The 11,068-nt window shown below is 41.7% G+C and overlaps 1 protein-coding gene across 1 annotated transcript; it reads right to left on the reverse strand.

The window, feature by feature from the left end:
• Positions 1 to 639: 639 nt before the first annotated feature.
• Positions 640 to 7,207, reverse strand: LOC125711920 (SAM domain-containing protein SAMSN-1-like). Its single transcript, XM_048981361.1, has 8 exons — positions 6,963 to 7,207; positions 6,015 to 6,092; positions 5,539 to 5,670; positions 4,640 to 4,754; positions 4,387 to 4,538; positions 3,672 to 3,878; positions 3,207 to 3,357; positions 640 to 1,468 (listed from the first exon to the last, which is right to left on the reverse strand). Exons 1-8 carry the CDS (start codon positions 7,017 to 7,019, stop codon positions 1,344 to 1,346), a joined length of 1,017 nt encoding a protein of 338 aa, XP_048837318.1. The 5' UTR covers positions 7,020 to 7,207; the 3' UTR covers positions 640 to 1,343.
• Positions 7,208 to 11,068: the final 3,861 nt, after the last annotated feature.

Raw genomic sequence — 11,068 nt, forward strand, 5'->3', positions numbered from 1 at the left:
CCCCGGTCTCCTTGTTGTGTATGGAATTGCTATGTTCTCCTTGCATTGCATCCCACAGATCAAAAATGTGTCCTTAGCTGAACTTGTTGCGTCAAATTCCCCATGACGTGTGAGTGTGTGTCCTCTGATGGACTGGTGTCCCACCCAGGGTGCCCTCAGCCTTGTGTCCTGTGTTTCCTGCCATGGACTCTGGCCTCCCTGTGACCTGGAACTAGTTACATAGTTCTGGAAGACACAAACCTTTCCGTTTGGTTTGTTCTAATTTTCTATCCTTTTATTAATTAGAAATATGCAAACGAAAAATGTACGAAGAGTTAAAAAATATAGAGTGAAAACGGAAAATAACACCTCGTAGCTTTATACCAGGAAGTGGTATAAAATGGTATACCAGGAAGACATTTCTTTGAAGCTCTCTCAGTCGTTTAGTTTCCAAAACAGATCGATATCGAGTGTGGTCGTCTTTTTAATAACCCTCACATATTTGGTTTTTGATGATGACTATCTGTGTAAAATCAAATCAGTGGAATGAAGCGTCCTGTTTTTGTTTATGAAAATACTGTTATAATACTCAGTATAAATTTAAATTGATTTAAATATATTTAAATCACAATGCATGGTACTGGAAAAAGGATCAGTACATAACGGTTAGAATACTTTATTTAAAAAACAATGTATATGTAATTTCAGTAGAAATGCGCGAAAACTTCTTGGATAAAGTATACAAGATTACGTATAAAGAATATTAATAAATAATTTTCAATTTTTTGTTTAATTTCTGGCTTAACAAGCCCTTAACTGCTACAGTAAATGTAATACTGGTTTTGAAATATACGTACAACAGCATACCCTGTCACTGGGATTTAAATAAAAATTCAGCATGCACCCTAATTCTTTTATAAGCAATTTTATGTTAAAGTGTCCCGCAAACGCTAATATTTTAACTTAAAATATGTACAATATCTTCCTTTTTACAGTTATAAATGAGGGAAAAAATGCAACACAACACAAGGAAAAATACACAAGACAAAGACACTGAGATATTATGATATCAAATGCTGAAAGTATGCAAGTCTAATGGTCCTGGCCGTAAAGAGTGATTGATACGAAGTACTATGAAAAGACAAATTAAAAGATATACACTGATATATGAATTTAATGAATAAATAAAGGCGAAGTACACATGACAAAGACACTGGAAGCTCTGTACAGTCAAACACAGACGGACATGGTTTTCGGAGTCAGCAGGGAGAGGGTTAAGTGTCATATGGCGGCCTGTATCATGACTCATATCATGACTCATATCATGAGTCATTTCATGACTCGTATCATGATTGCTGGCTGTCTCAGTCTTCTTTCCCATTATCCGAACACTCCAAGGACACGTAACAGCCCGAATCCCGCGGGTACTCGCTTGGCTCCAGCTTCTGGCGGTCTGATGGGGCGTCTTCACTTTCCAGGTGATTGTCGTCTGCAGGTAGAGCGTTTGGTTAATGGAATAGCACACTGCAAGTGACAAAAATACCGCCTATGCTAAGGGCTGAACTGGGATTAAAGATCGAGCCCAGACTTTGGGGTCCCTCACGACCCCATGATAAATTTGGCCAGCGGGGCAGGGATCCTTTGCGCTAAATTATTTCCGTCCACATATTCAAGGGGACACTAGGATTATGCTCCATTTGCCAAATGGCCAGTCCAGCCCTGCTTGTGCTGTACTTTCATTTTTCAGGGCTCCTATCGAGGGGCTGAATGTTAGGTGGGGCAGGGAGGGCAGCAGCCCCAGGACCCAGACCCCATCAGTGACGCTGAGGGTTCCTCTCCGACTGTAATCTCACATGTTTGCAAAACATTTGCAAGGACTGAGGCACTGATATCACATATATTATACGTACTTGTCACCTGCTACTTTTACCTCTCACATTTTTCTCATGCATACAGTCCCATTATGGTGGGAATCATAACACAAAACAATTTTGAAGCGTAATAGTTTGTAATGTTTTGCAGTGCATGAGGGGTACGATGGGTGTGAATTTGGAAAGGGGAGGGGCATGGTCCATGTTTCTCCCCGGGCCCAGTGTACAGTTATCCATCCATCCATTGAATGTTAATACATTTCAGACCACTTTGCGCGTCGGGGCCTCCTGATTTGTTAATTTCTACTCATATTCACTGCCACTGGAGTTATGTATTCCTGCGTGTCTGTGGTTTTCTGCTGCAAAATCTTATTTCATAAACAAATAGCCTATCATAATATCAATGAATTAGTTAACTGGCTTGTTGTGTCCTAACATAGTTCATGTAGTAATCTCAGAATCAACTTGTGTGTACTTTAGGCCTATTATTAACAGCTGACAACATCCTGTCTCAAGAAACTTTCATTTTCCTGTGTTCTTCGACCTCATATGCTATAATTTTATTCTTACAAGACAGCCTATGATGTACATTTTGCATCATAATTAAATGTCATCCTGTACCCAGACCTCAATTTCTGTAAATAAACATATATAAAAACACGTTAATATAAAGGTAAAAAAATAATAATAATTTGAATTATATGTATTTCATAATATACATCAACTTATTTTGAAAACCTTTTCGCCAGTCTCTCGCAAAATACTAGCTTGTAGCTTGTCACTACATTTATGGACAAATGTATCTGTACGTTTTTCAGCTGTGTGTTGGTTTATTTGTCTCCTGAGTGACAGTTATATTTTGTTTGCGTATTTTATTGTTCTATTGTTCAATGTGTCCTTTTCGTTCATATGTAACATATAAATTTTGATAAATGTGTTATGCATTTTAAAGAACGAAGTAAAAAAAAAAAAAAATTGGAGGGTCATATCTCGGCTTGCTAAGATCTTAGGCAACGACCGCGACCTAAGGCCTCGTTGTGGTAAAACACGGTTTCAACCACTAAGCTAGAGAACAGAACATTTATGCTGCAGCCTATACGCAGGCTACAGGAAACAATAACATATTGTACTTCAAAGCTGCATTTTGGACATTGACATCTAAGCTAGAAAACGCTTCCTCTGTGCATTGTCTGCAGTTCTGTCTTTGTGACACCGCTTAATTATGCTTAAGTGAACAATTTTAAGCATCAGGACAAATGATTCACAAATTTCCTAATTTAAACACCTGCTCTCCTTCCGTTTTCGGCTCATATTCCTCTTTTTACGCCTCAGCAGACCCACATCGACGGTGCTTACTCTCTGAGTACTGTAGACACTCCGCTGCAGCTAGAAGCCTCTGTCTGTGTTCTGAATCTGTCACATTCAGCTCTATCAAGTGTTTCTCCTTCAAGTCCTTGAGGTCCTCTACTGTCTGGTAGCCATTGAGAAGCAAGGATGAGGCGTACTCCTGTGAGATGTTCATAAAAATATATATATTAAAAAAAAACAAGAAAAACAGAAGCTGTCTAAATTGCTGCAACTGGCATTTTTTTCCAGAGAGGTTTGTGGGTTGGGTGATATTATTAGATACTGCAAAATGGGGGCTGGGGGGGAGTTATCTCACGTGTTATCTATTTTTTTCCAATTGTAAAATGTGAGATTTTAATCAAACTTTACTCCCACTATATGTGGTACGTGGGTGTAAATCCCGCTTGCTTTGGGTCTGAGCGGGCAGTGTGGTTGATATGGTTATGAGCTTAAAGTTTATGCTGCAACTCCAACCTCCAAGTTGAGACGTTCCAGCAGCTCCTGTAGTGTCTTCGGCCTCGGTCGCTTGCTCCGCCTGTTGCGCCTGATCTTTGGCTCTTCGGTGACCGTGTCATCGATGAGGTCAACGTAGATGAACTTGAAAGTGCCGACTTTATTGTTCAGCACGCCCGACCATATGCCCATGGGCGTTTTGCTGATGATGTCAATTATGTCACCCTCCTAAGTAGAAGCAAAAAAGTCCATTATTAGAACTAGAATAGAATTACAATAGAATAGCTCTTTTTATTGTCGACGTTTTCTAAAAAACAGCAAAAGACCATTTAGCGGCTCTGGGATCGTAAGCATAGAAAATGCCGTAAAAGATGTAAACTTAAACGTGAACAGACATGAATAACATAACGCAGTGAGATAGTATGTACCGATACTGCAAACTGATGATAACGTAAAGTGCAAATGAAAAATAAGAGTGACAGGGAGTAATGAGTTTCCAGTTCTGTGGGGTGGGGGGTTCATTACATCTCAGTCAAGATGGTGGCGCGCTCACACACAGCGGCCTGGGGGCTTTTCAAGGTTTGGCAGCTATTTTACAATTACATCACTGCTCTTATCCTAGTACACGATGATGCTTGTCAAAGCAGGAAATCAAAGTCTTTGGGGAAGTTTGCTTCATTTTGGTTAGTAATGACATTAAAGCTGGGCACAGTAATGGTACAGAGAGTCTGACTACCTTCAGTTTCAGGGAGTCGGTGTCGTAGGGGCTTGGAACAAAGTTGGTGTGGACTCTGGCTCTTCCACAGAAATTCCCTGTGTAAGGGCTGTCATGCTCGTGTCTTAGGCTGTCTCTGTTACTGGAAGGACTGGATCCGCTGGTGACACCCCCTGAGCGTCAGCCATAGACACAGGCACAGTCAGGAGATGAATCGCTGTACGATGTTAATAAAACTTTATTTGTTCTCTCGCGAAATCCTGTGTTTACTCACTGGACGAGCTCTGCTCACTGTTGAGGCTCTCCACAGAGTTGGCCTTCAGATGTTGCTCCTCTGAGTGATGATGGCTGCCCACATCGTCCTCATGGTCTCCTTCTACGTCTTCACTCTGAATCAGAAACCGTGTAAGTTGCCGGCTACAGGAAAGAGGTTCACCAAAGCTGGTGGGACTGTATGATGGCGCAGCAGACTGCACTGCTGCCTCACACCTGCGCAGCTGTGGCAGCCAGGCCTGCCTCTGTTCTGTGTGTCTGGAATCTGCATGTTCTCCCTATATAACATGGGGTACTTCCCACAGACCAGAGACATGCATTTACTTTATTCTTCCCTGTAGGGAAATTCTCTTTTTCCCTCCCCCCCTTGGTGCCAGTGTGACACACAGGCAGGTGAGAGCAAGCTTGGGGGTCATGGCATGCAATATCCCTGAATCTGAGGGGGGGAGGCTTTGCATGGGGGCCAACAGACATGTGACACATCAGACCTTCTGATCACAGGCACAAAGGCTTAGCCCTCCCCCATGACCCTGAATAGAATAAGTGGTTGAAAGGTGGATGGATAAATCATTCAGTCCGTAGGGAATGCAACCCTTTAATTAAGTGCTTTGACCTTTCAAAATGTATCTGACGGGTTTGGAGACAACAGTAATCTCACGTTACTTAAGGTAATACGCGGGTTTGAAATTCACAGTAAACGTTGACTCTGTTCTGTTTAGACAGCATTTAATGCAACATTTTGGTAAACTTACATTTATCAATGCATGTTCCTCTTCCATGCCTAATTTAGCTGTTTCAAAACGCTGTATGTTGACATAAGATTCTTGAGAAATTTAAGTAGAGGCCATTTCTGCAAGAGCTATTGAGGGAATCAAGCTTTTCTATCGGTCTCTAACTCACCGTCACTTCAGAGGCCTTGGGATGCTTTTTGTACATCTTCATCCGCATAGTCAGAGAGATGGCCCTCATCTTCTTCCCCAGGCTCCCGGCTTTTGATTGGTCACTCTCGTCACCTGACTTTTCATCACGCTCCTATGTAAACATGCCCACAGCCAGGGACACGAGCATCAACCAGAATGTAAGAATTTTGTTATATAAAAAGTGCAAGGAAATAAGGCTTCTTATAAATGTCACAGAAACGACATGGTACTGTACAATACTGTTTTCCTCTGATACCTACCAAGATACTGAAGTTTCAGACCAACTTAAGTCTTTATGCATTTTCAACGTGATCACTGAGGATAATAGCCTGGTCTGAATGAATGTTCTATACAAGTAGGGCATTTTTGATGGTTTCCTATAAAGCGCACATAAGTGTTTTGGTCTTGCATATGACTAACAGGGAAAAGGCATTAAAAAACAATTCATGAACGTACCCCTGTACATTCATCTTCTGTCTTCACTGGGGATGGATGGTGTTTGAAGGCTTCAAACTTTCCAAAGCTGGTGGAGCGCTGAGAAAAGATCAGCGCGATCAGCATTTTGCAGATGGAAATGCTAAACCTTTGTAATGCTGACATTAACATGTGGATCTTGTATGTCAGTTCAGGAAAGCCCCTTTAAAAATGCACATTGCAAATTTACTAGCAAAGAGTCCTCTTCTAGGTGGCTAGTGAAATAACACTAGAGGCATTTAATAGCAGTGAGGTTCTTTACTCAACAGTATGACCACACTGAAGCTTTTTTGTAAGGTTGAGAATTCCATTGGGTTCTTATTGCTGTTGTAGATAAATTTGCCTTAACTGAACACTAACATATTTATATCTTGCAGTAATATTATCCCCTTAATATTGTGGTCAGACTCGCAATGAAAAAAAACAGTAAAACTTTTTTAGTTCATTTATTAAATCTAACTTTCCAGATTTAACACTGACATTTCTGCATCATCATTCAGTTTAAGTCCATGAATTACAGTTGCTGATCCCATCTACCGGGCCAGATACTCTAAATCTTCGTCTTTATTAAAAGTCGAAATATATAAAAACCACTGCTGAGTTCAGAGCATGAGTGCTTGCAAAAGACGTTAAACCACACTCTGCCTTTAGTGGGGTCTCCCATTCATTGAAAAGGAAAAATAACAGCTGCTAAATCCTCGAAAAGCTGCATTTCTGTAATGCCATGTTTAATGAAATCCACAGAGTGGGTAAAGTTTAGAAGGTGTGACAGAAGACCTGAACTCTTCAAGCTGAAATCGTGCGACAGGATTGACGAATTACAAACTACAAGCTAATTACTAATTACAAGCTAATTACAACACCAGTTATAATCAGAAAAGCATCATACTTTGACTTATACGTGAATAATGTGCTCCTGCAATTCCCTACCTTTGGCTTGCTGTTTTTTGCTTTGTCTGAGACGTTGGATGATTTCCTTTGAAGCATGGTCAGCAATTTTATCGTTAAAATACCAAGCGGCGTCTGACTGAAACGGAGCCCTACCACACTAGACACGGATCAGCCACCAGCGAGTGCTTAAAGCAGCCGTAGATGGAAACAGTTCCATCTCGCCACTTCCTCAAAAATCGGACAGGATGTGCGCAAAGCAGTATTCTACCTATCTCAGAGCAATGTGAATCAGTGGGGGAAAACCAGACTCCAACTGCTTAAATCAGCATTCTGTGATCTACCATTGGGCTGCAAGAGAAAATGAACTGCATTAGTTTTGCTGAGCCCAAATTTACCAATGAACGACCGATCTGGGAGGTAATATTACTGACTGAAATGATGCTAAGCATCTCAACAATATTTTATTCCCTGTGTGCGGTTGTATGCGCTAGCCTGCTGTGTTTGCACACTGCTCTGTAACATTAGATGTGACATTCACATTTATCTACATCTATGCTTAGTCTTTAAGAAAAGAGAGCGCGACAGGTTCAGTGACGACAAAATACAGACTGAAAACAAGGCAAAATGCCAGTTCTGTCAGTTTCAGTGTTTCTGTATCTACTGTGTCGTTTCTTCGTGGGCCAGCGTAACTTGTGAAATAATTATTGAGAAAAGTGGTTTCAAAACTAGAACTTTGAACATTCATCATTTCTAGTCTTTCAAAACCCCAGAAAAGCTTGTTCAGGAAGTCCGAAGCCTCAGCGATGCTTACAGGAACAGCCGATGGTGGTAAATTACACTGTTGCAACAATTTCCTCCTCGATTACCTCACTCTCGGTGTACTCAGTGACTTCAGAACCCTCAGCGAACAACACTTCAGTAACAACGTCACACCTGGTCAAATCTAAGTTCTGCCGATAACTTACTTTAGACATAAATGCTGTCTGATAACATGGAGTGTTGAGAACATCACAAAAAGGAAACCATGTCAATTCTACCAGACTTTGGGACATTTGTCTGATTAAAAAAACATTTATAAATTCAAGGCCTTATTCTCACTTAGTCATTTTCCAGCTATATCAATGGGACTATTGTGCATGAATTCAGTGTAATAACTGTAAAACAGCACCACTGCAAAACAATAGCTGCATCCTATGCTATTTCATTACAATCCTTTTATGTTCGTTGCTTTCAATAATCCTAAAGTAAAAATATCTATTGACATAACATTTAATATAAAAAAAATGAGTACAGCTCCTTTTTATATGTATTAAACACCGGATATTTACTGTTTTTCATGCTCTCTTATTTTTAATTCGATCATTTCTGCAAAGACACAGCAATGCGTTAAACTAGCATACAAATGGTGATTTTTTTTTTACGGCCCAGTTTTTGACTATATGGTTAAATGCAACATTTATTTGAAGATGATGATACTCAGGGTCACTCGCAGCTCAGCGGGTTTGTGGCACCTGTATGGTCATGTGAGCTTCCTCTGGGTCCTTGTATTTCCTCTCACAGGCCAAAGGCAAGCAGTTTTGCAAATTATTATTTCCAAGTTGCCTTTAGTATGAGATTGTGGGCGGACAGTTCAGGTTCAGAAAGTAAAAAGTCCAGACCAAGATTTTGTTTCATCCAACCAGTTGAGTACTCTATGACTATGACTCTTAACGTTCAACTGGTTAGTTGAAACAAAATCCTGGTCTGGACTTTTTTACTTTCTGAACCTGAACTGTCCATCTGTGGTATGTGTTTGCCTGATAATGGACTGAGATTCTCGCCCGCCTCACACCCTCTGCCTCCTCAGATGGACCCCAAGCTTACCACAAGCATGTACTGGATAAGCAGTTATAGAAGATGGGTAGAGAGGTACACCAAGCTGATTGACCATAGTGATGCAGTGGTTAGCCTCACACCTCTGGAACCTGGGTTGTAGTCTTAGCCCAGGTTCTTTGTATGAAGTTTGCACGTTCACCCTTTGTTATCGTCACTCCGGACCCCCAACAACCCTGAATAGGACAAGCAGTTACAGAAAATGGATGGGTGGATGGATTTTCTCCATGGAGAATTCACAATTTGGAACTGGATTTGGAATCGAGGGTCAGATTTGAAGTGGCCTTCCATTAAACGCTCCCAAGGTTCAGACGAGCCCTAACCCAGGTTTCACTTACACTGGAGTCGTACAAATCCAGGTCGGTGATGGACCGCATGACGCGGGGGGGCGGATGCTCGCCAGAACATATCCAGTGGCAGTCCTTGCGGGGGAGAGTGAAGTCACCGGCGTGCGCTCGGCATTCGGTGAGAGGCCGACGGCAGGTATGGTAGCTGGCACTCCAAGGGAGGGGCCCCTCAACCGGGTTGCTCCAGCGCTGCTGGCCAGGGGGGGGGGCTGTGTTCCACGTCAGGTCCAAGGCCAGGAAGGGCTGCTCTTGGGCCTGCTCTGGGGCTTCTGTGTATGGCTTCTTCTCTGGTCTTTTGGCCATGCTGATGCAAGATGCCACAAAGTTCTCACTCATAGGTCTGCAGTCCTGAACATGTGCTACAGCTGGAGAAATTTGATCAAAGTTAATTCCTTTGTTATGGCTTCCAAGACTTGCTAAATTGAACTGCTAGTTAGTGCTTTTGTAGCTTTAGGAGAAAAGTTGATCCTTAGTTAATGTGCTACTTTCTCCAGAGAAGGAGATTTCTTTAGAATTACCATTGTTTTCAATGATGCTTTTGTTCTTCCTAGGGCTTTTATGCCCCCCCTTCTTCACACGTGGTGCATTCTGGGACGTCTTGGTTTTACCTCTTGAGTCGACCATTTCTCCAAAGACATGGTCGGCCTGGAATTCATGAAGAATCGTCTGTTTCAGAGATAAACATATAAGTTTATTTTTTTTCCTTCAGGAAGAACATACCTTACTCTCAGCCCATGGAAGATGTTTTCCGTTGGGCAGGATTTAAGTCAATTGTGGGTGTTAATATTTTTAAGCAGCCGAGAGTGACTGTTAAAACAGATGTGAAAATGGCAGCTGTAGAACGGTTTTACGCCAACAGAGATGTTCACTCAAGTGCACATAGGTGATTATACTCAAGAGCCAGCTGATAGTAGCTGGTAGGCCAAAGGTAGGCCAAAGGTAAGCCAAAGGTAGGCCCTCGACTGAAGAACTCTTGCATACTCTCATTGTTACTTCTGATTCACATGATAGATGGGACATTGCTCTCCACATAGGCTTGTCAGCATGTTCTACAAATTTCCCACTGCTCCACCTTCACCGGGACTGAGCAGCACATTCACAGCTGTGTGGCAAGGGATTTGCCCCCCCAGCCCCCCGGCCTTCTGCTCAGCATTACAGGATGGCCACATTACGGAATTTAAAGGATGTTCCCCTCCAGAATGCCCCTTCTGTCTCCACCATCATGTTGTCCCAGAAGTGTAGACTAACCGGGTCTTGCTGGCTCTCCCAATTTGGGGTCCATGCCTGAAAACTTCCAACCTAACAACAAAAGAAAATAAAATATATATATATATATATATATATATATATATATATATATATATATATATATATATCCAGTTATCAGAATCAGAATACTAATATTATCCTATAAAAAAATTCAATTACAATGCCTATAAAAAAGTGCTGAAAGTAAATATAAAAATATCCAAATATCCTTGTCACTCTGCAATTCCATTAATTAATTTGGGCTGCAAAGATTCGGTTCTGTACCTTGATTTTTCAAAATCGTGTTATTTTCAGTGTGCGCCGTAAATCTCTGCAGTTGCTACGCTACAGAATCCAGGATGCATGATTTTCGTCTCAGTTTTTTCACTGTGTTTTTTATGACCTTGTAGAGACATAGGGCGTAAGTTTGGTCTTAACATTGATAGGGACCAAATCGGCCCCCAACCCCCTACCCCCTAAATGCACCCAGTCCTCCCACAGTATTGGTAAGGACATGTCCCTACTGCCCTACCTAAATATACGCCCTTGGCGTAGATCATTTTCCAAGGATTCTTAATTATGCAGCACACGCAGCGCCATCCAGTCAGCGTACTGTAGCGGGTTTGCAAACCCGCATGTTTAGCTTGACAGGTCTGCCCTTCATCTGTGTGGTATCAC

This window comes from Brienomyrus brachyistius, chromosome 17 (genome assembly GCF_023856365.1).
Source record: "Brienomyrus brachyistius isolate T26 chromosome 17, BBRACH_0.4, whole genome shotgun sequence".
NCBI classification, from domain to species: Eukaryota; Metazoa; Chordata; class Actinopteri; order Osteoglossiformes; family Mormyridae; genus Brienomyrus; species Brienomyrus brachyistius.

Bases quoted from the DNA above. Each gene is read 5' to 3' on its own strand.
- LOC125711920 (XM_048981361.1), bottom strand. From the start codon at position 7,019: ATGCTTCAAAGGAAATCATCCAACGTCTCAGACAAAGCAAAAAACAGC. The intron at 6,093-6,962 runs GTAGGGAATTGC...ATCTTTTCTCAG, and splicing joins CAAAAAACAGCAAGCCAAAG to CGCTCCACCAGCTTTGGAAA. The intron at 3,358-3,671 runs GTTGGAGTTGCA...AACATCTCACAG, and splicing joins TGGAACGTCTCAACTTGGAG to GAGTACGCCTCATCCTTGCT.